The following is a 26342-nucleotide window of genomic DNA, read 5'->3' as shown; positions in this document are numbered from 1 at the left end:
GCCTCTGCCCATGGGGCTCTCAAGTTCAAGTTGCAAACGTCCTCTAGCCTAAGAGGTCAAGTCTTAGCTTCATGTATTCTAAGAAGATGCACTTGGTTGCTTCCAAGGATGGGAACAATGAGTGGCTAGCAGAGCGCTGTCAGGGGCAGCATGGGGCCACGCCATGCTGAGAATAAGGATGTACTTCCCAGGGAGACGGCATGGGTGGGACTGGCCCCGAAATGTCCAGGTCATGAATATGTGTTTGCATGTGTCTGTCTGTCGGTGGGGCGGGTGAGGGCTCGAAGTCTAAAACTTTAGATCTGCTTTATGCATATAAAGACATATTTGTACCTTTTCTGGCTAAAATTAGTCACACCAGGGGTGGCCATCTGATCTTTGAGCTGGGCCAATCAATTTTCTCTCTTGGACATCTGAACTGACAGGCACAATGCCACAGCTTCATCCCTGGAACCCAGGGCCTGGGCCGCCACTTGGTGGCCTCCTATGTCAACCTACAAGGGGAAGATCTAGCAGAGACACAGGCAGCAGCCAGCCCATCCCTGCACGAGACACCCCAATACAACGTCCCCTTTCCTAACACCAGCTTCTGCAGATATTGGTTAATTACAACCAGTGGTTCTAATCCAGGACCTATCTGGATAGACCCTTACTTACTGTTATCATTATGGTAAATCATATATGGTTTGCATGCAAAAGAGTGCTTACCAAGGGCTCTTTAATGAGCATAAAACCCAAAAAGCTGTAGTTCAGAGTAGTGTGAAGGAACGCCAGCCTGGTCACTGTTGAAGGGGACTAAGGCTGGAGAGTTGACAGTGTTAGTGTGAAAGAGGCCACCTGTACCCTGACCCAGTGCCCTAGCTGCCCTTCCCCATCCCCAGACCTTACTCACCGTCAGCGGGGCTGAGGCCCCTGGCTGCAGAGATCATGGAGAGCGTGGGGCTGCTGTGCACAGAACGGAGGTAGTGCTCCATGTGGGGGTTCACATATGGGTGGGGGGCGTTGAAGGGGGAGTCCCCAGGGCCAGCCGGGTGTGGGGAAAGCCGGATCAAGGAGATGTCAGAGATGACAGGGCTGCCGCTCAGGGCAGGGGGCCTGCAGAGACAATGGGCAACCGTCTAAGAAGGAGGACACAGAGGGAACCCCACCAAGATCCCAAAACTGACATGGACAGTCCTTGGCTCTCCTGGAAAGAGTCTCCAGAACAACCTACACTTACTACCTGCTACACCGACATCCCTTGGTCATCTGTGAATTAGAGTCTGAACTCTCAAGCATTAGCCAGTGAATGCAGGCCGAAAGCTCCGTGCTGGTACATGCACCCACCCGCCAGTCCCACGCTAAGAATGGACCTTGCACCCGAGACTAGACTTGCTGAAGCACAGGCACAGCAGGCCACCCACATATCACAGCTGCACTGTGGCTTCCCCAGTGCCTATTCAGGGCTGGGCACAGGCCTGCATGCTAGAAACATGTATGAAAAAGAATATAAAAATACTAATACTTTGGGTAAAGCTGAAGGAGCTCATACTCCTAATAGGTATGTGAGAAAGAATGGGAGCAAGAGATGTCAAGCAAGTGGAGAATTTCTGGCTTCAGTTGGATGGTTGGTGGCTGGTGTGACCAGCTCTGCCTCAAGGTCAGGATTCAATGTGATTTGAAATTGGTGAGCCCTAACTAAAATCTTGGAATATCTCCTCACTCTCCTTCCGTAGAATTCCTCCTAAAGCTAACAGAGCCACCCTTCTGAGATGCCCCAAAAGCCAGGCATGCATTTGGTTTGGTGCCCCTGGCTTGGGCTGGCATGACCAGGGCCCCACCCCATGTCCCCCAATATGCCCACCAAGAGCCATGGAATCCACTCAGTGTGACCTCCGGCCCTTACATCAGGCCTGCTGACCTGCAGCCTCTATGCAGGTGTATTTTGAGGTAATCTACTCCAAAACTCACTTGTTAAAGATGAATCAGATTTTACAGTGAAGCAGCTGCAAAACCACAGCTAAGTCACCAGCAACCACATTTACCAAAATTTCATTTTTATTTCTTTAGTCCATAATTTGACATTGTGCAAAGAAAAGAGAGTGTGTTAGAATCAGACAGGCCAGGTGCAGTGGCTCACACCTGTAATCCCAGCACTTCGGGAGGCTGAAGTGGGCGGATCACAAGGTCAGGAGATCGAGACCATCCTGGCTAACATGGTGAAACCCTGTCTCTACTAAAAATACAAAAAATTAGCTGGGCGTGGTGGCACGCGCTTATAATCCCAGCTGCTCAGGAGGCTGAGGCAGGAGAATTGCTTGAACCCGGGAAGAGGAGGTGGCAGTGAGCTGAGATCGTGCCATTGCACTCCAGTCTGGGCAACTGGGCGATAGAGCGAGAGTCTATTTCGGGGAAAAAAAAAAAAAAAGAATCGGACAAACCTGGGTTGGAATCCCAGCCAAATCATACTGTAACTTCTCCAAGCCTTAGTTTCCTCATTTGTGGAATGGGGATCATAATAGTGTCTGTTTCATAGTGTTTTCATGAGGATGAAAGTCCCCAAAACTGCCAGAGACACGGCGGGCAGTCATGAGAGGAGAACTGCTATTAGAGGGTTAGAACCACACTTCGAGGGCTAACCTAGACATGCCTGGGAGGCCCTCACAATCTTCACACAGGATTGACGCTGGACGTGAAAGGCCACTGCTGGCATTGGTTATTTCAGAGAGGAAATGATTTGTCCGTTGGCTGAGCAAACCAGAGATAATTACTGATCATACTTAATAGTGCATGAAAACTGGGCTTACAGTATAATACCAAAGAGGTGACATCCAGATGTTCTCACATCTGGGTTTCACAAACTTCTCCCTGGGAGGCCGCTGTGCCATGCCTGGAGAGAGTCTTCCGCTGCCTGGTTGCCTAGCTTCAGCACATGTGACTGCCCTGGGCATGCAGATCCCACGAACCTGCTTCTGCCTTTTTGCCTATGCCAATCCTTGGCCTCAGATGCCTTCCTGCACCCTATACCATGGTGGCCAACTCCTCATCCCTGTCAGCCAAGGAGGTGGCACCCTCCCTGAAGCCCCTTCTCCTGCCTCAAGATCCCTTCTCTCTGTTCCCCCAGGGTGCACTGTTCCAGGCTCAGGCTAACAGGTGCATCTGCCAGGTTTCTGGGCTCTGCCTGGGAGCAGGGCACATCCGAGGCACTTCTGCACATGCAGCACCTGGCCTGGAACTGGCGCCATGCAGGTGCTCAGAAGTACCTTCAGAATCAGTGACAGCCACAGGTCTGTGTACCAGCCACTAAGCTCAATGGGAGGGAGACTGAGGAATAAGCCAGAAGTCACAACCTCAAAACGTTCTTACACACAGCCTGCCTGTAGAGGTGGGTGCCTCTCCATGGGAACTGTATGAAGTGTGGGGGGCTTAACAGATAGCTTTTGCTATCTGTTAAGCAGGTGCTGCTATGCGTGCCCCGGAGATGAGAAGCAGAACCAGACTGAATGCACCCATGGACAAGGGCAGGTCTTTGTCATGGGCTCCAGTACATGACTGCAGCTGGATGACACTCACATCCTGCCACAGGGTGGGTGGGTTGTGAAGAGAGGGCTCTGGGAGAATGCCACCTCTCTATAGCTCCTGGGGGGAGACCTGGGCTGAAGGATGCAAGTTCTGGAAGGCTGAGTGTGGCTCAGCAAAATGAAGGGTGTCTACAGGCTGGAAGAACAGCTGAGTGCCTCCTGTCCTGACTCCTAGGTCCTCCTGGACATTCCAGGCAGGGCAGGTTCCCAGAGCCTGCAGGATGCCAGTCTGGTTTGGGGTCACAGTAGCCTGTGATCAGATGCCAGTGGCCTTAGGTGGCTTGCTCAGATCCCAGGAATGCCAGTCTCCCTGGCACCAGGGTTGCCCCATGGGGTGTGCCAACCATAGTTGAGCAACCCCTGCAATAGCCAGTGATCACATGGGAATTTCAAGCTACATGGTGAGGCCACATGGCAGGCCTGATCTGTCAAGGTGATGCAGATCTCACAGGCCAGGTGAGCCTCCCCTGAGAGGCCTGGAGTGAGGTGTTGTCATGGCCACATGCACACCACTGTCTGGGGCTGCGATGGAGGCAGCTGGGCCTGGAGGTACCAGGTGGGGCCTGGGTCACACATGGAGGAACTGGGGCTTTCGTCTCCACAGTGCAGTTGCCACTGTCTGGGGAAGGTAGACTCCACCTCCCGCCTCCCACTGCAGGCATCACCAAGGGAATCAGGAGCCAAGGTGGAGCCCAGGGCAGCCTCTTCCTCTCTCAGGCCCTGGGCTCCGTAGGGATGTCCAGGGGTCTCTGCAGAGGTGGCTGGACTATCTCTTCATGGCTGCCCCATGAAATAAGCACTGGCTGTGTGGCCCCATGAAGGTGGGTATGGAAAAATTGCACCAACCACTGCACTTGACCAGGAGCACACTGCATCCAGACAGGAGAGTCATTCTCTACGCTGTGTGGCCAGTGAGAGGCAAGCAGGAGCCCCCTCCAGCGGGCCTCACTACCGGGCTGGGGCTCCCTCATCCAGGCGCCGCATGCCCCATCACAGCACTTCTGTCCAGGACTCCCTGTTCCCATGGTGTGACCAGGCAGGAAGCTAGGAGAGGCCACTGTCCTACTCCAGAACAGATTCTATCAGGGACAGTGGAGAGATAGTTCAGCCCCCACAACAGGTCTGACTAAAGGGCACAGAGAAACCCTCGCTCGTCCCCTCTGCCAGGAAAGGCTGCGGTGCTGGGCCTGGAAGAGGGGATCTGAGCCACCCCACAGGGACAGATGCAAATGCTCTAGGCATGCAGGAGGGTAGGGCAGGATGCTGCGTTTGGCACTACCTGCCCCTTTGAGGAGCATTGGCTCCCTAATCCTCCCCACATAGCTGTGTGGCCTCAACCAGAATACTGCTTCTCTCTGGTGCCTCACCAGGGTGGTATGAAAAGACCAGGGCTGGGAAGCTGGTAGGGGGTTTACACAAATTAACTCCTGTCCCTTCCCTCCTCGGCAATAAGCCAGCTTGGAATATAACAGGTCTGCTGACCTGGGAACCCAGGGCACACAATGCCTGAGACAAAAGGCCCATTGGCCAAGGGAGCCATGAATGACTATCTAGACACTTTTTCCAGGAAGCCTCCTGAGATGTCTCTTTTGCAGAGGACCAGTGAGATCGCAGCTGTGCTCTCACCTGGCATCTCCCCAGGACAGGGCCGACTGTGTGCCAGCCGTCTGTGGGGCACATGCACATATTTCCTTTTTGAATTCAAATAAAACATTCACAACACAGGCACTTTATGCCCACCTTGCAGATGAGAACACCCCCAGATATACTAGGTCCCTTGGCTAAGGGTGCTCAGACAGCAGGTGGTAGAACCACAGCCAACCCAGGTGGGGCTGGCTGGAGCTCCTGCCTGCGCCCTGCACAGAGAAGTGGGTGTTCTTGATGACACTGGTTGGTGGTGAGCAAGGCTCAGGGTGTGGGCAGGATCAGGGAGGGGGCAGCACCTGAGGCCAGGAGAGCTTTCTCCCCACTGTTTCAGCTCCTCTGTCTCCAGTCCCCACCTCACCCCTATCTGGTCATCACACACAATCCTATCCCACTCTGTGTAGGGAACTGGAACCCCCAGCCCACTGTGTTGGATGACCGCTAAGGATCCAGGGGCACACGTGTTCCTAGAGATGGTCATCTGAAAGACCAAGCAAAGCCAGAACGGCCAGAACTGGCAGAACCGCCAGCATCACACAGGCAGGCCGGGCCTGCGGGAGCTTCCCAGCAGCTCTGAATCACAGCAGCATTCCGAACTGCACAGCGGGCCCTTCAGGACCCAGAGCCCCTCTTTCTTGCACACTTGTCCCCATCCCAGGCTGCAGTCGCAAGTCCCACCATGCTGGGTGATGCCAGCGCCAGTGAACAGACGACCGAGCCATGGAGACCTCACCAGGAAAGGCAACTGCTGGTGAAGTCTGAGCCACCACTTCAGTCCGACCCCAGCAGCAACCTCCACCTCCCTTTCTTCTTCCATTTCCACACTGCTGTACTGCATGGCCCCAGCCTTGGTGTGAGCTGTGTCCATTCAGGCTTTGAATTCTGACAGCTGGGCAGAGACTCAGAGATGGCCTTCAGGATGGGAGGCGGAGCTGGCTGCATGAACTCAATGTAAAAGATGGCCACAGTCTTCTATGTCACAGATACACATGTGCACACCTCACGCTCTCATGGCCAAGCGACCAGCAGCAGAGCCAGCCCTTCTGCAGGCCGCTTCGCTTAGACACTGCTCCTATGCATTGCCTTCTTCCTCAGTCAGCTCTGAGCTCATCTAAGCCTGATTCAACCAGTTGTTCCTTCTTATTTGTTCACACTCCCAACAGGGCTGTGCCTGGGGACCTGTAGGGAGCTCAGAGCCTAGGGGGAAGAGGCAGACCCATGAATCAGGTCATTTCAGGGCAGCATAAGGGCTCCAGCAGAGGAGTGATTTTCTAATTCTGTCTGGAAGGGTGCAGGAAGGCTTCTCGGAGAAGGTGACTTTAGGTCTGGGTCTTGAGGGATGAATACGAGTCACGAGGTAGTACGTTACCAACAAAGGAACCAGGGTGTGCAAAGAAAGGCTGGAGCATGAAGCTCTGTGTGTGTGTGTGTGAAGGTTATGCCTGAGAGGGGGCAGGGCACACCCCACAGGGTGCTTTGGGCTGGGTCTCTATTGAACCCACTTCCTTTGTGCTGCTCTGGCAGGGGACATGTGACCTGAGCCCAGCTGATCAACATATTCCATACCAGAGATGGGCATGTGCCCTACACAGCAGCTTTGGCTGGGGTCTTTGGTTCTCTCTGTCTGCAGGGGTTGCTGAGCTGGTAGGGTGAAAGCATGGTGCTGCTGGAGGCCCTGCAGGAAGAGCTCAGCAGGGAAGGTGATAGAGAACATCAGAGCTGCGGCTGACAAAGTCCTCAGCATTTGCAGAACACCTACTATGCGCAGTACATCCAGCAGGCCTGCAAGGCAGATTTCATTATCTCCATTTTAAAGACTAGGAAGCTGAGGCTCAAGGAAGTCATGTGACTTGCCCACAGCTGCAGAGCTGGAGTAGAAGGCCAGCCTCTCTGCCTCTGTGAAGTTGGATCACGCACACAGATATCTCTAAGGGTCCACCCAGATGCAGGCTTGTGCTGGCTCCACGCTCACTGGCTCAGTTCTCGAGAAGATTGACGTGGTGGACCCCTGGCAGGTGTAACTTCAGCTGGTCCCCAAGCTGACTCTGGGGCAGTGCAGGCTGAGGGGGCCACCCCCACTGGTGGACAGAGCCTGGACTCTGACGTCACAGATCTGGGTCTGAATCATGGCTTGGGTGCTGTTGCGGTCTCAGCACTACGTGCCCTGAGCCTCAGGATCCCTTGCCTGCAGGTGGGGTAGCTGTGAGATAGGATGAGCCAAGCATGGAAAGCTAAGTGCCAGTGTAACACCAGGCACTTAGCAGGTGCTCAACTAGTGCTCACCCCTCTCATCTAGCAGATGAGCAAATGGAAGGAGCTCAGAGGCTGGGGCAAACCCAGCCCACACCTTTCAGCATCAAATCTTAGGACCCTTCCCCATCTGCTGCCATGAGATTTTTGGTGGGAGACAAGAGGAGAGATCAAGTCAATGAGCACACTGCAACAGCCATGCGTAACTCAGCACCCAGCTGGCTGGGTCTAAGCTAGCATGCCAGACCCTCAGAGTGGGTGCTTTCCCTGGGAGTGAGAATGATGAGGGATGTGTATCTGGAGGGTGTGTAGCTTCTGTCTGAGAAATGAGTAAGGCTTTGAGGACTAGGGAGGAGAAGGGAAGCATTTGACCTGAGCACAGCCTGAAACAAGGTGCAGGGGCAGGAACTGGCGTGTTCCTTAAGGAGTGAGAGAAAGAGAAGGAAGTGCAGGGATTGGGGCCCCACGCCCCAGTCACGGAGCTTGCTTGGGGAAGCTGAACAATGCAAGGCTGAGGGCTTGCTGACTCATCCAGACTCAGCACCAGCCATCAGGGCGGGCTGTCCCCCTCGGGGCCAGAGCCAGCGGAGGAGCCCATCCTTGGCATGCCAAAGACAGCTTTGCTCCAAGGTCTGTGCTGGCCAGTGGGGCCAGACAGGCAGGAACAGGCCCTTTGTGCCCCACTTAACAGACAGCACTGCTGAGTCCCAAAGCACCAGGGGCATGGCCATGTGAGGCCGGTGGCAGCAGCAGGTGGAAACACAGGGACCCAGGTGGCCCCAGACTGGTCTAAGGGTTATTGCTGATGAAGAGAAAGGGGGGCCTAGTCACTTGGGGGCATGAGCCTAGAAACCTTACCACCTGCCTGCTGCTCAGGGTAACTTACAACCTCAGTGGCAGCAGGGGAGGGGCCCCAATCCCATATGGCTAGGGCCTGCCTCTCCCCTCTGTGTCCCATACACCACTCTCTGGTCCTTGGCACAGGCCATGCTCGCCTCTCATAGCTTTGCCCCTTGATGTCTGCAACTCCAGTCTTGCCCTTCCCCTCTGCATCCCTTTCCCCAGCTAACCCCTGTTCTCCTCCCAGAGGTGCCAGCTCAGGGACCCCTCACCCAAGGCGCCCCTAGCCCCAGGTCAAGGGCAAGGTCAGGCTCCTTGTGTGGTGCTTCTGTGTTAGGTGGCTCCTTCCCCTGACCCTGAACACGTCCATCTCAGTTGATGACCAGATGTCATCAGCTGCGAGCTCACATGCGCCCTGTCTCCTGTATCCGTTCTGTTCACATGGCTGGTCCTGCACATACCAGGGACATAGAGCATGCTCAAATACATGTCTGCTGAATGAATGAATGAATGAAGCAGGGAGCATGTCCATGGAAGAGCACAGACACTACAGCACAAGACTGTAGCTCAGCTCAGCTTACTCCTGGCTGTGTGGCTGGGAGCACACGTGTGCCCTCTCTGAACAGTTATAATAGCAATCTTACAAATCTGTTGTGAGGAGCAGAGGGAAGGCATGTGAGGGGGCTCATGAGATCTCCCAGAGCTATGTCCACGTTCTACCCCTGGAACCTGTGAACAAGAACTTACTAGGAAAAGGGACTTGGCAGATTGAGTAAGGCAAGGATTTGGAGATGAGGAGATTATGGGTTACCCAGGTGAGCCCTACATCCCATCACGGAGTCCTTTTAAGACAGCAGAGTAAGATCTGAGACACAGAAGATAAGATGGCCACACGACAGAAAGACAGAGACTACAGGGATGGGGCCACCGGCTGAGGAATGCTGGCAACACCAGAAGATGGGAGAGGCAAGGACAGTCTCCCTCTGGGGACCTCTAAGGGCACACAGCCCTGATGACACCTGGATCTTGGTCCAGTGATACTGATTTTGGATTTCTGATCTCCAAAACTGTGGGAAAACACATTTCCATTGTTTGAAGCCATTGAGTTTGTGGTATCGTGTTCCAGCAGCCCCAGTAAATGAACTCTTCATGGAAAGTGTGTTGAATTGGCCTAGAGTCGGCCCTAGGGGGGCGGCAGACATCATCATCATTATTGCCACCGTTCTTCTGAGACTAAGTTCTTAGTAGGGCTCCTATATTATTGGTCGGAGTAACCCAGGTTCCAGTAGATGCTCCCTTTGAGGCAGGCTGGCAGGGAAGGGGAACTCTCATGCTGGGGTGCCCATGGTGGATGAAGGTGTCTGAGCCCCCGAGTTCCTACCCCAGTGTGCACAGGGCTCTGGAGCGGGCTTTCCCACCCGCCGTCTGGATTTCACGGTCATTGACTCCCCATAGCCAGAATCCACCCAGCACACAGCCCCAACACGCCATTTCCTCCTGCCCCAGGAACTGCTGGCTTGCATGCGTATACCAGCCCTGCCTTTGGGCCAATATGCCTACCACCCACCAGGATCACAGGGCCATGGGTGGAGTCCACAGAGCTCCAGAGTGGGGAAGCTAGGACCTTTTTGTCACTGCCAAGCTGCTCAGGGCCAGGTGCCCACTTTCTCAGAAATGCTGGGCAGGTATCCTCTAGGCCCACTGATCTGCTGGAAAGGAAGCTGGAGTCCCCAAAGCTTGGCCTTGCATCTCTTCCTCCCCAATCTGGGACTTTCTTTTTTTTTTTTTGAGATGGAGTCTTGCTCTGTTGCCCAGACTGGAGTGCGATGGTGTGATCTCAGCTCACTGCAACCTCCGCCTCCTTGGTTTCAAGCAATTCTCCTGCCTCAGCCTCCTGAGTAGCTGGGATTACAGATGCATACCACTATCCCTGGCTAATTTTTTGTACTTTTAGTAGAGATGGGGTTTTATCATGTTAGCCGGGCTGGTCTCAAACTCTTGACCTCATGTGATCCGCTTGCCTTGGCCTCCCAAAGTGCTGGAATTACAGGTGTGAGCCACTGCGCCTAGCCAAAACTGAGAATTCTTAGTGCCAGGGCAGGGTGTGCATGTGTCTGCTCTCCCAGGGCCTCCCTGTAGAACAAGGCCAGCTCCTGCCACCCTCGACTCTAGAAACAGAGCTCCAGAACACTCCTCTGGATGGAATTCAATCTCCTCCCCAGGGTTTTTGTTTGTTCATTTGGGTTTTGGTGTTTTGTTTTGTAGGTGAAACTGTACGCTGGCAAGAGTGCTTACCATGTTTTCCATACATTTGTTTAGAAAGTTCTAGAAATCAAGTTCTTTACAAAACGTACTAAAGGGATTTGCATTTTTTAAGAGCCATATGGCAAATTCTTTTGGAAAACAATGGAGAACTGTCCCTTTCTCAAACTGAAGTGCAGTCCATGTCTTTTGTTAAGCTGTACTCTCCTGTGTGTCTGGTGGCAGTCTGTCCTCATGGAGAGGCTCTGCACATGGGAGCTGAGGCCACAGTGTCCAGACATTCACTGCTGCTCTGTGTCCGTGTCACACATCATTCCCCCAGATCAGCTGATGTTCACTGAGTGTGGGCCTCTGATGGCACTGATGGTGGGAGCTGGGGTCACAGGCAGACTGGTCCAGGGTCCTGCATGCACCCAGGTAGTGAGGGAGCAGGTGGTTGCAAACCTGACTGACAAGTGTTGCACCACACATTTCCAAGGTCTACTGTGAATTCACACGTGCACAGATCTCAGCAGACCACTTGAGTGCCCATGAAGCCATGGTGATGGTAGGACAGTCAGGGTGCTGCTGCTGGGAAGGCACTCCCAAGACCAGCCACAAGCTCAGGAAATCACAGGCCCTCAATCACATAGTTCACACTGGTGCTTTGGCCAAATCACTGTGCCAGGACCTCTGGAGTCACAGAGAGAGGATGGACACTGACTGTAGCCTGCAAGCAGTCCGCGAGGTGCTGGAGCAGGAAGAGGGGTGGGAGGAAAAGAATTCACCCACTCTGTTGGTGCAGTCTGAGAGGGCTTTTTGCAGGAGGTGGCATCTGAACTGTGCCCAGACTCTAGCAAGAGAATGGAATGGAGGTGGTGAGTAGTAGAGGCCTGGTATTCTGAGATGGGAGAATAGCTGTACAAGGGCATGTTGTATTGGGGAATAGCCAGTATAGTCCAGAGGCTGAAGGTCTGACCAGACACCGGAGTGGAAGGAGAACATGTAGGGAAAACTGTAGTAGAAAGGGTGGTAACCGACCTGAGCTACTTTACAATGGGAACTTCTCTTCATCCAAATCATGCTATCAAGGGAGTGAAGAGACCAGGCACGAACTGGGAGAGGATATTCACAACACACACCGCTAACTGGAGCGAGTCACCTTGGTGTGCAAAATGCTTATTCAAACAGTGGGAAAAAGGCAACTTCATAAATAAATGGCCAAGATAGCCAAATTTGTCCATAGATAAATGGGTCGATTTCCAAATGGGAAATAGACATTTCCCAAGAAGGAAACAATAGTAGCCAATAGGTATGAGAAAGAACACTCAGCTTCATTAGTAATAAGGGAAAGCAGAAAATTAAAATCACAGAAAAGTGCCAGTTTGGCAAAAATTAAAATGTAGAGGCCATCACCTCCAAAGCGACGGGCAAGGATATCACGAGGATAAGGGGCAAGGCCAGCTCTCAAACTGCTGGTGAGAGTGAGTGTTGGCAAAACCAGCGGGCGAAGTCTGGCAGTATCTAGGAGGGTTACAACGTGAATCCCGTGACTCAGCATTTCCATTCCCAGACATGCATTTACTTTAAATAGCCCCGCCCCTGGGGCCCAGAGGATCGTATAAAAGTGTTTCTGCAGTCATGTTCAAATTAGCAAAAACAGACACATCCCCAATGCCAGTCAACACAGACTGCTTCAGAGCAGCCAAAATGAATGAATAAAGAGCCCCACGCACTAGCAGGAGACTCTTCGGAACAACACAGAGTGAGAAGGCAAGTTCCGGAAGAATATCTCTGCAATGATTCCATTTATGTATATAAAGAATGGCAAAGCAAAATGAATTAATATATTGTTAGGGGAGTCAGACATAAGGTAAAACTGACATAGATGTGAGGGGTGATAAACTCCAAATCCCAAAGAATGATGGAGTGGGAAGGACCTGAGGCAGAAGAATGGGGAGGACACGGGGCCTCAAAGGTGCTGGCATGTCCCCAGTCCTTAGGGTGGGCAGGGGATGAGGGCGTATATGTCATAATTACTCAGATATCTTAAGCATGCTTTTGTTGTTACTTTTTTTGAGACGCAGTTTCTCTCTTGTTGCCCAGGTTGGAGTGCAATGGCGTGATCTTGGCTCACTGCAACCTCCGCCTTTCGGGTTCATGTGATTCTCCTGCCTCAGCCTCCCCAGTAGCTGGGATTACAGGCATGTGCTACCACGCCCAGCTAATTTTTGTATTATTAGTAGAGACAGGGTTTTGCCATGTTGGGGTCTCGAACTCCTGACCTCAGGTGATCCACCTGCCTCGGCCTCCCAAAGTGTTGGAATTTCCAGTGTTAGCCACTGTACCTGGCTGCTTTTGTTGTTCTTTTGCATGTTTTCAGTATTTAATAAGACCGTTTTGTTTTTAAAGGATGGCTGGGTAGAGTAGTCTCTGGTTTAACTTGGCTAAGTGGATGAGGATTCTGGGAGCGGGACGGCTGCAGGGCTGGTGCTGGTGGTGAACGTGTGTGACTGCTGGAAAGTGTCTGGGGCTCAGTGGCTGTCTACATGATCCCTCCATGGGCCCTCTCCGGCGCAACATCTATCTGCTGTCCAGGCTCCCTCCAGGCCAGCCCCAGCCCCATCTGCAACAGACACACATCTGTTTACACATCCCATACATTCGACATGCACTCACCCCTGTTCCCATTACGGACACCACACCAGACCAGGCCAGCTTTCAGCTGTCACCCCCTATGCAGAGCCGTAATAAAGAAATCACTGTTTTCTGTTGACAAAGAGCAGATTTCTTACTAAGTAAACACTGATGTTTTGGTAGGGAAATTAAGTTATAAAATTACGCCTACAAAGGAGGCAATACAGATGGACTTGGTTACAATCTAGCCTCAGGGTCCACAATGGGTAATTGATTCGCCCACCCTTTATCAGTTCCCCCAACCCCCCCCCCCCAGGGGGGGAGGCAGAAGAATAAGAAGGTTATCAGCTTTTGCAAACAGAAAACCCAAAAAGCATGAAAGATAAGAGGGGATTATCAGGGAGACTTTTTTCCTAGCAAAGGGAAGGCTTTGCTGGAGCAGGGTGGGGAGAGGAGGAGTGAGGTGTGGGGCCTGGAGGAAGCCTTGGGTTTGCTTCAAGCGTCCAGTGGGACCAGGAATGTGGCTGGGTCCTGGGACGAGGCCCTGGGGGAAAAAGTCCTGCTTAGCGCCCCTCCAGGTAAACTGCGGCAATGGTTACCCTCCAGGGTACATGGGGTCTTTGTCTGTAATAGAAGCTGCCCTTGGCTGAGCACTGCTGAACCTAATCTTCCAGAAAGTCAAGGGTTTAAAGCCATGGGTAGGAATAAAGAAATAAGAGAATAAGATGGCAATCTTGGGAGTGGAGGGTGAGGCCTTCTTAGGGGGAGAGCTTTCACTAGACTTTGCTAAGGGCCTGGTTTTTAGCGATGAGGAAGGGCCTGGGTGGCCAGTGTGCTGGAGAGAAACTCCTCCACAGTGAGATTCTTAAACGCTGGCCCAGCCTGCCAAAGTGGTGTGTGGAATTTCCTTTCCTGGATGCCTGTCAAAACTAGCTGGAGAATCCTGAGTAGCTCAGATGTAATCTCTTCTTAGAGGTGGGTGTGCTGCTGATTTTCACCAAGCCTTCATGAGTGTGTGTGTTGAAAAGATTTCTCTCCTTGGAGCAGGGCAACCCTGATGGGCAGGGTTGGGGAAGGGCTGGGACATGGGGGAGGCAGGCATCTGTGCCTCCCCGCTGACAAATATTTTCTGTTCCTGTATTCCTGGTGCTCTGGGCTCCGCACACCCCTCTTCCAGCATATCACCCTCGCACTGCCCAATTTCTGCCCTCTCCCCAACCAGATCATGCATGGGGTCTGTGCATGGAGCAAGACTGTGCCTCCTGGAGGTGGAAGGGGCATGGAGGATGAGAAACCAGTGGGTGCAATGCACCCTATTCAGGTGCTGGATACCCCAAAAGCCCTGACGTCACCACTACAAACCTATGCAGATCACAAAACTGGACTTGCACCCCATACATTTATACAAATAAACATTCTATTAAAAAAAAGACTGCCTCCTTGGGCCTGTATCCCCAGTGCATGAGGCTGGCACACATGGTCACTGGGTGAGTGTCCTCAGAGGAATGGGCACTAGGAACATTCCCCACTGAGTTAAGTAACTCTGAACTCTCGCTACTTTGTTTGGACAGCAAAGCTAAGTGTACATTTCAGAAGGGCAGCCCTGAAAGGAGAGGACAGAGGGCTGGGGCTCCTGGCGTGTCCAGCACACTTCTGGATGGGCACCAGACATGCCATCTACACTGTAGTCACAGAGGCTTGAGGGCAGCAGCAATTTCTGACCTTTTTAACCAGTGTCTTAGGGGCAGGGCACTGCCCACAATTTCTGACCTTTTTAAGCAGTGTCTTAGGGGCAGGGCACTGCCCACACTTCCTCTCCACACATGTTGAGCGGCCTCAAGTGATAGCACTTGGGATACAATAAATCCAGCAACAATGAGTTAGGCTGAACAAACGAATACATCTGGCAGTGGCGTCAGCTTCCACCGAATGGACAATCTGAACACGTGCAGGCTAAGAGGACACCCCACCTCAAAGGCCAATCCACCCCACCAATGCCTGAAATTTTACTGTTAGTGCTTAATTCCTTTGAGTTGATTACTGGTCTGTTTCCATGTCTGCAGACAGAGACAACACACTGTAGCCCTGGGAACCATGGCGAGACTCTCTTTCCTCTCTGAGGACAATCATGGCATAGGAGAGAGCTCAGGCTTGGTGAGATCTCACAAGCTGGGCAGTCTTGGGAAGCTTTTAAATTCTGGGAACCCCCCAGTTCTCTTCTCTATGAATCAAGGAAAAAATTCTCCACCTTACAGGGTGTTGGGAGGACTAAATGGGACACCACTGGCCCAGTACCCTGCAGGGTGTCTGCAGGGAAATGTGGGTTTCCTTCTAATGTCAGCAGGGGAGTGATTAGAGCAGGGGACCGTCCTCCACTCCATATGTCCCAGGTGTGGTTCTACATGTGTTACAGACACCCATCGAGTCCTCACAACAGTTTCACATCGGGAACCATCATGTCCTCATTTTAGAGATGGGGACACTGAGGCCGTGGGGCTAAGTAAGCCCAAAGATGTAAAGAGTATAAGCAGCACAGGCAAGATGTGAACCCCGGCCTCAACCCGGTTCTGTCTACATCCTGGGGGTGTGAAGAGGAAACGTCTGACAGTGGGGGCCCCGAGGGACAGCAGAGGAACCAAAAAGGTCATCCTGATCCTGCCACAGCCCCTCCCCCACTGCACACCCGCCTCAGCCAGCACATCAAGATTTGCTCCACTCCCTGGCCTCTCCTGCTCTCGGCTGACCACCACAGCTCTCTCCAAAGCCCAGAGCCAGGCAGCTCCTCTTCTGCGAGGGACTGGCGTTCAGCAAAGATCAAAGACCAGGCCATCTTATCAGACACGCTCCTCGTTAAACTTTTATAGGCCAGATTCCATTATAAATGAGCTGCCTGTCCCACGCAGCCCAGCAAGTGCATTCTTGGCTTTGGGAATCTGAAGCTCTCAGAGCTGGGAAAGACTTTAGCAAGGGAGTGGGGGGCCAAAATGCCCAGTAAGCTATGCTGCTTACTAGGAGTGTATCACTGGAAAGGCAGTCAGCCTTCCCGTGCCTCAGTTTCCCCAATTATCAAGTGGGAGTGAGAGCACTGCTTTCCTTGCAGGGAGGGTGAGATGACATAAGTCAGGGGCTGGACACCGACTCCTGCTACTGCTCCTCTGCTGGTCTGACCCAAGCAGCCCACAGCCAAGAAAGTGGAAGGGGCCTGCCTGATGGGGTCTCAGAGCCAAGGCTGCAAAGCTAATCAGTCTACCCTCAGACAGCCACGGATGGAGGGTGTGCTACCCACATATTGCCTAGACCCAGGATTTCTGGGCTCCTTGTCTACCTGCTGTCCAGTTGCTCTGAAGAAGTGGGCAGCAACAGTGGTTTTAAGGAAGAGCTCCCTGGAGATGGAGAGGCAGTGTGGACCCACGGAAGGAGGAGGGACAACCCAGCATCTCATCCCGTGGGGCAGATGGACAAGCCTTTCGGAAGTCTCCTTCCCCTAGGCTCTGAAAAGAAACGTGTTTGCAGAGGGAGGAGAAGGTTCTTCCCAAAAAACAAACAAAGCCAATCCTCTATGACTCGTGAACCTCGGGTGCTGTGCCAAGAATCAAGAAAAAAGTATCTTCTGCTCAATCCACCCGCCTCAGTGAATGAGTGAGGATGGAGTCACAAGGGCCCAGCATGACACTGGTGAGTCACAGGCTGAGCAGGCTGCTGTGTTCATTAATCTCACGGTGAACAGTGCCGTCTTTATGGGACACTGACCTTGGAAAAAGCAATCTTCAAATCCCCCCAGACTAGAAAGTTCATGAGTTCAGCCCTGTAGCAGTAAAGAAACTTCTCTCTCAAATGAAGGCATACTGCCACCCGGCTAAACATCCCCATTAATATGCAGTCTTGGGGGCCAAGTGGGGCTTCAGACACTCTTAAAACTGTCTCTGGAGACCCTGGGTAATGCGCATTTTGCTTGACCAAGCGCACAGATGACAGGGAAGTGAGGGCCCCACGCTCAGCAGCTGGCATTCCCTCTCTTGCTCTAACATACCTGGGCCTGAGTGCTGACTTTACATGAGTTGATAGCTACAACCCTGAGCCATCTGTGCCAGCAAGAGCCTGTTCATCTCTCCTCCAGGGAGAGTGGCCTTGGGCCGTGACTGCCAGTGCAATGCAAACCAAGTACAGCTCAGGACTGAGTGATCTGCAGGAAGCCACCAGCAGTGGTCAGGTTGGGGGTGGAGCTGAGGACGTCAGAGGTCCGATGGTGCCAGGCAGGAGGAGAAAGGAAGGCTGAGATACCGAAGCTGTTCCCACCCCATGTACCCACTGCCTTTTGCAAGCTGAGAATACGAATAGGTTTAGGTCAACTTGGAGGTGCTTTTCTGTGAATGGGTTATCACAAGGAACCAGGAGATTTTTAACAACCCCTATTTTGGCGGTGAGATGCTGTCAGCGACGAGTCCAGAAAGCCAACAAGCAGCTCTGTGCCTGCTTTTCCGGATGTCAAGCAAATGGGGGATCTGCAGTGGTCCCCAGACTCTGGCCTGTGGGTATCTGTAAATAAGCAGGTTCCCGGGCCTCACCCTAGCCTGAAAGTTACCAGGAACTCCTGGGGCCAGGGCCTGGAATGTGCATCTTTAAGACACACCCTGTTTGTTCAGATCTGCATCCAGGTTTCGGAACTGAAGCATGGGACAGTTTCTATATGCCCTTCTGGGCAGGAAGCAGCTGAAATCGGTCCCCTCTAAAGCCCCAAGGCAAAGCAGGGCTGGAAAGGTCCCCAGAAGCAACACGGGGAGCTGAAGGTTAGCCCCGGCCTCCTGAACTAGGAGCATGGACTTCCGCTTTCCCCTCCAGGACACAAGTTAATGCTGGCCCCAGGCAGGCCAGACTCATGCCTGTGTGACTGCATACGCTGATGAGACGGGGAGCACCAGTGGGGGCCCCTTCCCCCCTACACCTCAGCCATACTTCCGTGACACCCTGGCTTTTTTCTGGGAGGCAGGGGCCCATAGGGCATCCAAAGAGCTTCTCTTTCCTGTTAGCGTCACAAGGTTGAAGGGACTGCTGGGAGTGTGAGGCCCTATTCACAGATGGCCTTCTCTTCTGAGAAGTGTGCGGCCCTTCTCCCAGCCTGCTGTGGCCCCCTTCTCAGTAGATTTGGCCCTTCTACAGAGTGCCGTGGTGTGTGTGGGGGGAGGGAGTCTTTTTTTCCCCCACCCTGCTTGTGGGGATATGACCAGCAGCCATCACACCCACTCCCCATTTTTCTCCCCATCACCTGTGATTTGTGCAGCCCAAAGACGCTGCAGCAGGAGTCCACGGGCGGTGCCTTTCCTCTCCTGGGACCATGGGAGCATCAGTAAGCCATGCAAGCCTGTGTGGGTCTGAACCTTGAGGGACTGGGAAGGCTGCTCTGCAGAGGAGCTGGCTTGGGTATCTATGAGGAGGCCATCGAGCTGGGCTATGCTGCGTGGTAGTCCTTACACCAGCCTCCGTGCCCTGCCTTCCACACGTGCAGCTGCCTGTTTACAGCTGGGTAATCACCCTGGTCCTGCTCCCCCACCCCCAGAGCCACTGCGGCAGATCTGGCAGGTCCCCTCACCCCATTCCTGCCCTTCTCCTGTCCATTCCCTAATTGCTCCTGTAATTGCCTGAAAAAAATCTGACCACTCCCTGCTGTTCCTGGTTGCTAAAAGGAGGAAGTCCAAATTCCTCAACTGGGGGAAAGAAAGACACCCTCCACGCACCACGGCACTCCTTCGGCCCCATCCCCCACCTTCCTACGCTGCAGCCCCTGGACACACCGTGGCCGGCCTTTGCCGCCCAGTCTCCCAGACTGCCGTGGCCCCCTTCTCAAATCAGCAAGGGGGGCAACAATGATCATGACTGTTGCTCAGATCCACTGAGTGTTTCCAAAGTGTTCTAGATGCTTTACTCACATTACCCTGCTTCCTTCTCAGAATAACTCGGTAGGCTGGGTTACAGGGGCTGTCTCAGTAGATCTGGCCCTTCTACAGATGAGAGAGCTGAGGTTAGTTAATTCATGCTAATCACAGCTCGGGGGTTCAGGAATGGGTCACAGTGGGGGTAGCCTGGCAGACTGAGAGCTGGCATCGGCAGGCTCCTGGGTGATGACCAAGGTACTCCCAAGGGGCAGAGGGCAAGGCGGAATGAGAGAGTGCAGTGAACACCTCTCTGGAGACTGTACACACCAGATGTGCCCTCCCTGGAGCTAACGGGATCCTGAGAGGGAACAGGGAGGGGTCTGGGTGCTTGAGCAGTGGAGAACAGAAGGTGCAAGGACTGAGTGGTGGGCGCACTCACAAAATGGTCACCAGCCCAGGGCAGCAGGCAGACGCTCAGGTTCAGGTGACACTGAAATGAAATGACACCACATCTGATTTTCTGTGCAAACATTTGTGCAATTAGGCACATCTGGTCCTGACAGGGAGGAGTGGGCTGCAACATAGGCTTGATGGATCAGGGTGCTCTACCAGGCTCCGTCCACACTCAGCACGGAAGCCAGAGCCACAGGTCCGTTTTCCTCACAGGCTTTGTCCTGGTTCCCACCTGGGGCACTGGGGGTGGAGAAGGTGAGGGTATGGGCCAGCCCTGAGGCCCTTGCTGTGTCCCCGGCTTGGCCTGGCAGGAACCAACTGTCCTGAGGATAGTGTGGAGCCACGTGAAGCCCACCCAGTGGGACCAGGTAGGGACGGGGGGCTCTGGGAGCACCATGCTGCTGCCCATCACTGGGGCTTAACTAGCCCGTCCTTGGCTCGGGAGATCTGCACCCCAGAGCCTTGCCCTCACAGAAGTAACTGCCTTTTAGGGATGTCACATAGAAGTCACTGTACCTCTCTGAGCCTCAATGTCTGCATCTGCAAGATGAAGCTTAACCCCCATCTCACAGAGCAATCAGGAAGATTGATCAGTACAGCACACCAAGGCCCAGGGCTGTGTCTGGGCTACTGCAGAACCATGCAAATTATAAATATGCTTTACTGTATTCTACTGGCTAATGCCAGACTCCACACTGGGGCTCAGTGATCCCAAATAACCTGAATAATGGCCCCCAAGAATGTCCGTCCATACCCTAATCCCTGGCATTTGTGTTTCCTTCTATGGCAAATGGACTTTGGAGATGCAACTACCCTAAAGATCTTGAGATGGGAGCCACACGTGGATTACCCTGATAGGCCCTAAAGACAATGGCAGGTGTCCTTAGAAGAGAGAAGCAGGGGAGGAAACTCCCACAGACCAGGAAGAAGGCGAGGTGAGGACAGAGCAAGGTGGGGAAAGGCGACGCGTATGAGGTTGGGGCTGTAAGCCGAGGAATGTAGGCAACCTCCAGAACCTAGAAACGTCAAAGATTTTCCCCTGGAGCCTCCAGAAGGAACCAGCCCTGCCTCCAACTCCTTGGTTTTAAGCACTATAAGATTTATTTCAGACTTCCGACCTCCAGAACAATATGAGGATAGTTTGCATTGTTTTAAGCCATGGAGTTTACGGTAATTAGTTACAGCAGCCTTAGGAATCTCTTCAGGAATCCAGTCCAGTGAAAGAGCCGAGCAGGCCAGGAGGGACAAAGTCGTCTCTATGGGCCACCAGCTGGGCACCCCTCCCTGCTGCTTGCCAGCATTCACGGCCTCCTTCTCCAAGTGCTCTGCTCACACCCCACCTCACTGGACAGGAAAGGAAGCAGGCCCTACCCAGAGCTGGAGCATGGGAAAGCCTGGAGAAGACCCAGGCCCCTTCCCAGGGCTCCTACCTGCCCAGGGAAGGACAGCACTGGGGGCCTCCCCTCTCAGCGGGGGCTCTGCCTGCAGCCAGGCCTCTCAAGCCAGAGCCTACAGCTGCATTACCTACAAGGCGAGGCACACATATACACAGGCCCCTCCCCCAGTGTCTCTGACTCAATGGGGCTGGGCTGCAGCCTGAGGATCTGCATTGCCTGCAACAGACTCCCAGGGGCTCCCAGGGGCTGCTGCTGCTTGGCCTGGGAGTCTGGGAGCCACTGGACTCGGGCAGTGCCCTAACGAAGGACTGAGGTGCCATCAGGAAGGGCTTAGGAGAGCTCACCAGAGGGACCTGTGGTCCATACTTATGCTCCTACAAGAAAGGCCAGCTTGCAGTGGAGCGCCTGAGCTCAGGGGGCTGGAACTTGATTTCTAACTTCCAAAGCGGGTAAGCCGTAGGGTTAGTCAGCTACCCACTCTGTGCTGCTTCCGTTCCTTCATTTGTAAAATGGAAAAACACACAATGACTCTCTTTTGGGTTGTTGAGAAGATTAAATGGCCTGCATACAGGAAAGCATTTACAGCAGGCCCTGTTCACAAGGTCAGTTACATGAGGAATGACAGTCATCACTGTTGGGGTCTTCCTACACTTCTGGTGGTACCTCGACACACTTCAGGTGTGTAGGGAGATATAAGCCAGGACATTCACCTACAGGGGGAAGCCTCCAGCATGGACTCCGCACGGAGTGCTCAGCATTGCCCAGTTTTCCTGATCAACACCCGTGCAGGGAGCACTTTGAAGAAGGCCTGCTATGTCCAAGGATCTGTGTCACCGAACCAGCCAAACATGACTCATGAGCAAGAAATCAGCAACAGCAACCCCCTCCCAACAGGGACTGAGCTCCCTAAATGCTCCTAGGATTCTCAGGCGCCACTTAGCAATTTTTGGATGGCCCAACTAGTTCCAAACACGTACACCTTTAGGCTTCTCTGGCTGTGGTCTCAGCCACCTGGAGGTGGAGGGGCCCTGGAGGTGAGCAGAGAGGGAAATGACCCCAACACCCACCCGGCAGACACAAGGCTGCTGCGGCAGATATAGTCAAGTGAGAACCAGCCACGCACAATGAAATAAAATGAAAAGCTCCCAACATGTCAACAGGACACAGAGGACAACTTGAAGGGACCCCCAATGTCCAAATCTGGGACAACTGGACCAGCACAATAAATAGTGATAATAGAGTATAACCCATAGAATCACACAAATAACCATGCGTCCATGTGTGTATCAACAGACAACTGCATGGAAATATGTAAATAAATGTGGGAGATCGGATAGCTTTTCCTTACAGGAGAGTTCCAACCAGTAAATGTGGACAGAAAGATAGAAACAGAAAATCACCATTTGACAAACACTAGTAATGACTGTTTCTGGCAAGAAGCATTGATGGATGTATAAGTTAGAGGATGGAAATGTGATAAGAAACATTTTCTCCAAGTATTATCCCACAAGATACTGATTAATTGCAAATGGGACAACTTTAAAGCTGGGAAGCCAGCAGACAGCCCTACAACCAAGTAATCGACATTCCCAGCAAAGAGAAGGGTGAACATCATCGGCCTCCTGACAGGATGCCTGGAAACCACACACATCGCTTTTATGGTGTTATTCCCCGAAACACATGATCAGAATGCCATCATGAAGCAGCATCCATTAGGCACACCCAAACCCAGAGACATCTTATACTGTAACTGGCCAGGACTCTTTAAAACTGCCAAGGTCACGAAAGACAAAGGAGACTAAGGAACTGTCCCAGACCAGAGATGATGAAGGGAGTCTCGACAGCCAAGTGCCACGTGGGGTCCAGGACTGGATCTTGAACTGGGAAGAAAGATACTAGCAGGCAACTGACCAAATTTGGATAAGCTCTGTGGGTGAGTGAACACCATGCTATCAGTCTTGCGTTATGTAAGATGTCAACATTTGAGGAGCCGCTTGGAGTTCATACAAGAAAGTCTTTATGATTTTGGAACTGTTTTTGTACGTCCTTAATTATTTCAAAATAAAAGATTTAAAAGTTAAAAAAAAAAGGTTTTAAAAAGAAAGTGAAAGTCCCAGGTTTGCTCCATCCTGGGGAAGCAGTGGGTGTCCTGAAACAGGACCCTGCTCAGGCACAATGCTGTGAGCACAGTGAGGGCTCAGCAGGTGCTTACTGACTTCACTGGGATGGGAGATGGTAGAGGCAGGCGGGGAGAGGTTCTCCACTCAGCAAACACTGGTTGTACACCTATTCATGTCAGCTGCTGAGACACAGAGGTGAGAGGAGAGCTCAGAGCTCGGTGGAGGCAAGTACAAAAATGGATGATGATACTGTGGATCAAGAGCAGCAGCCTTCACTCAGTGTGAAGGACCACAGTGCCCCTGAGGAGGTGGCTCCTCAGTTGAGGCTTGGAGATGGCCTGATGGGGGGACATTCCAGGCACGTTGGGCGGGCAGCTGGCACCAGGCACAGAGACACAGGACAGAACCATAGACAGCAGCTTAGCATGCAGAGGTGAGGGGCCGGAGGTGTGGGCATGAAGATGCTGGGTCCAGAGGGGTCTTGAGGCTGGCTTGTACTTTTTTGTAGGTACTCCTTTGCAGGTACTCCCCTGGAGGCAGGTGTGGGGAGCAGCGGAGAGTTTGGGGGTAGGGAGAAGGAGGGGCCTCTCTCCTGGAAAGAGGACAGATGGGATAGCCAAGGACCAAGACTTTGAGTCCTAAAGGCCAAGAAAATGACAGCAGCCATGGGCTTAGAGGCCCCAGGTGGGTATGAAGGGGACAGGGCTAGGCAGGTGGAGACCACCTGGTGACCCCACCCCTTCTCCCTGGGGAACTCAAAGCTGGGAATAGGAAGGGCGCCAGAGCATCACTTTGAGCTTGTCTTTATAAGTACGGTGACTATATAAAGGGGTCACTTGAAGGAGAGAAAAAGGGTGCTCTAAATTATGCTGGAACAACATATACCTAAGATCCCCCTACTTATATAGGATCTTAGACCTAGACAGGATTCCCACTGCATGGATGAAGAAAGAGCTGAAACCATGTATAGAGACACCAAGGAAGCCCAGAGCCTTCGAAGTGGTGATGTGGGCTGGGGATGGTTGGTGTTCCCATGCCACCCACCCACACGCTCACACAGGGTCCTGGGCCATGATGACAAAGGTGATCGCCCATTCAGGACAATGTAGATCAGGAACTCCCAAAAGACAGAGGCAGGAGATGTGGCTGAGGCTGCCGGCCCAGCCTCCCCATGGCAAGTGACTGCATGCAGGGAGCAGCAGGCAGAGGGCAGGACTTACCCGTGCACGCCGTGGACAGAATGAGGCTCGTAATGGTACCTTCCCTCCTGGTGTCGCATATCAATGGGTAGGGGCGCATGGAACGGTGGCAAGAGGTGCTGCGGCACTGCAGAGTGGGAGAGAGAAAAAGGACTTCAAAAACTTTTCCCCTCCCTCAAAAAGCTACTTTCAAAGGGCTTTAAAGCTCAGTGAATTTCATAGCAACAGCAGCCAGGACAAGGGGCTCTGCGGTGCCTGCGCGATCACACACCACGAAGGGGGATGAATAAATAATCAAAGTCCGCCCAAGAATCCTACATCTTCCACATAAAAGATCCCCAACTGCGCTCTTGACAAAGACAAGCAGCTAAGCACTCTTTGAACTCAGGGAGATTATAGGCAGGGCCACGAAACTGGACTCAGCCCGCAAATCAGGGCTGACAGAGCGACAGGCTCCAACTCCGCCGGCTTCTGCCCATGCTGGCCCCGGCTGCATGTGGCTCTGGCAGCACAGGTTACGGCATCCGGATGCTGCAGTGCACACAGGCTGGAGGTGTTTACCTAGAGTCATCTGTGAAGGCAGGGCCCACAGACGGCACCGCCAGCCTCGGGAAGGCCAAATCCCACCCAATTGCTGTCCTGTTTTGCTGGCAGCATAAAGCGGACGTCTATGTGAATCTGTTAGTTCTCCAGCTCTTAACACTAATTCTTGACCCCTGTATGCCATCGAGTGCCCCCAGAATCGAAAACGCCAGCACGTGCGCGTCAGTTTCCAGAGCTGAGTCAGCCTCCTATCTGAACTTGGCCTGCCCTCAACAAATCATCATGATAATTGTAGGATGCTCTTTGTTTATTTTTTAAAAAATCCTGGGTACCCTGAAGGCAAACATAATTATAGGCTTTAGGAAAACAAGGCTTTTAACAAAGTAGTTATACTGAGAAAAGGGCTAAGAAGTAGGGATTTCTTAGTCGACTCTCCCTCAGTCTGAAGGCCACAGCCCAGCGGGAAGCAGGGTTACATTTGGATTTCTGACCATTTTAAAGAAATGAGGATGGGTTTGTGATAGGTACGTACAGGTCAGCTGACTTTAGTTAACAAATGCACACACAGTCCACATGTCTGCTCTCAGCACTTGGCTGAGGGGAGTCTCCCAATGCCACCAGAGCCCAGACCACCCAACCCTACCCCTAGCTATGAGCTGGCATGCTCTGCTCAGGATTCAGGATTCAGGAAACTTCACTCAGGTCTATAAGGTCTATGGAACATTGGGAGCTTCAGGGGTTTACCGGGTAAACATGAAGTACAGGAAGCACTAAGGCTGCCTCTCTGCCCCACAAGACCAAGCAGTGGCGTGGGGTGCGTGTGCGTGTGCGTGTGTGTGTGTTTGCATGTGTTTGGTATGTGTCTAAGTACAGTGCGTGTGGTGTATGTACGTGTATGTGTGTGCTGTGTATGCATGAGTACATGTAGTGTGTAGTGTGTCTCTGTTGTAGTGTGTCTTATGCATGTGTGAGTACATGTAGTGTAGTAGTGTGTAGTGTGTGTCTCTGTTGTAGTGTTTTATGTACTACTGTGTGTATGTGCATGTGTGGTGCTGTGTATGTGCATGTGATGTGTGTTGCTGTATGTGGATATGCTGTGTTGAATGTGTATGCATGTGTTGTGGTGTATGTGTGTTGCTGTGTGCATGCACATGTATGTTATATGTATATGTGTTATGCCTATGTGCATGTGTGTTGCTGTGTGTATGTGCATGTTGCTGTGTATATGTATGTGTGTGCTGCTGTGTATACATGCATGTATGTTGTATGCCTATGTGTTGCTATGTGTATGTGCATATGCTGTGTGGTGTGTGTACATGTGTTGTCATGTACGTGTATATGCATGTGTTGCATGTGTACGTTGCTGTGTATATGTGTGTGCTGTGTGTATGTGCGTGTTACTGTGTGTATGTGCATGTGTTGTGTGTTGGAGAAGGGGCCTAAGGCTTCCAGAAAGAGGCCTGGGGAAGGGCCCCTCAGAGTCCTGCTGCAGCGGGGCCTACCCTCTGTTTTCTGGCGGCTCCTGGGGTGGAGGCAGTGAAGGGTACAGGGGAAGCACCTTCTCTTTCCCCAGGCAGGCAGGGCTGCA

The 26342-nt window shown here is 52.6% G+C and overlaps 1 protein-coding gene across 8 annotated transcripts in view; it reads right to left on the bottom strand.

Moving 5' to 3' along the window:
* The window catches only part of GLI2 (GLI family zinc finger 2), a 252688-nt gene that overhangs the window by 43439 nt on the left and 182907 nt on the right, over positions 1 to 26342 (bottom strand). For all 8 annotated transcript variants that reach the window (XM_035305106.3, XM_035305109.3, XM_054257716.2 and 5 more), the window contains 2 exons: positions 24233 to 24338; positions 893 to 1095 (listed from right to left, as the gene is read on the bottom strand). In XM_035305106.3, coding sequence (XP_035160997.3) covers positions 893 to 1095; positions 24233 to 24338 — 309 coding nt within the window. The remainder of the gene's footprint in view (positions 1 to 892; positions 1096 to 24232; positions 24339 to 26342) is intronic.

Source organism: Callithrix jacchus, chromosome 6 (assembly GCF_049354715.1).
Source record: "Callithrix jacchus isolate 240 chromosome 6, calJac240_pri, whole genome shotgun sequence".
NCBI lineage: Eukaryota > Metazoa > Chordata > Mammalia > Primates > Cebidae > Callithrix > Callithrix jacchus.
Note: the sequence above shows the minus strand (reverse complement) of the source record. Positions and strands in the feature narration are given on the sequence as shown.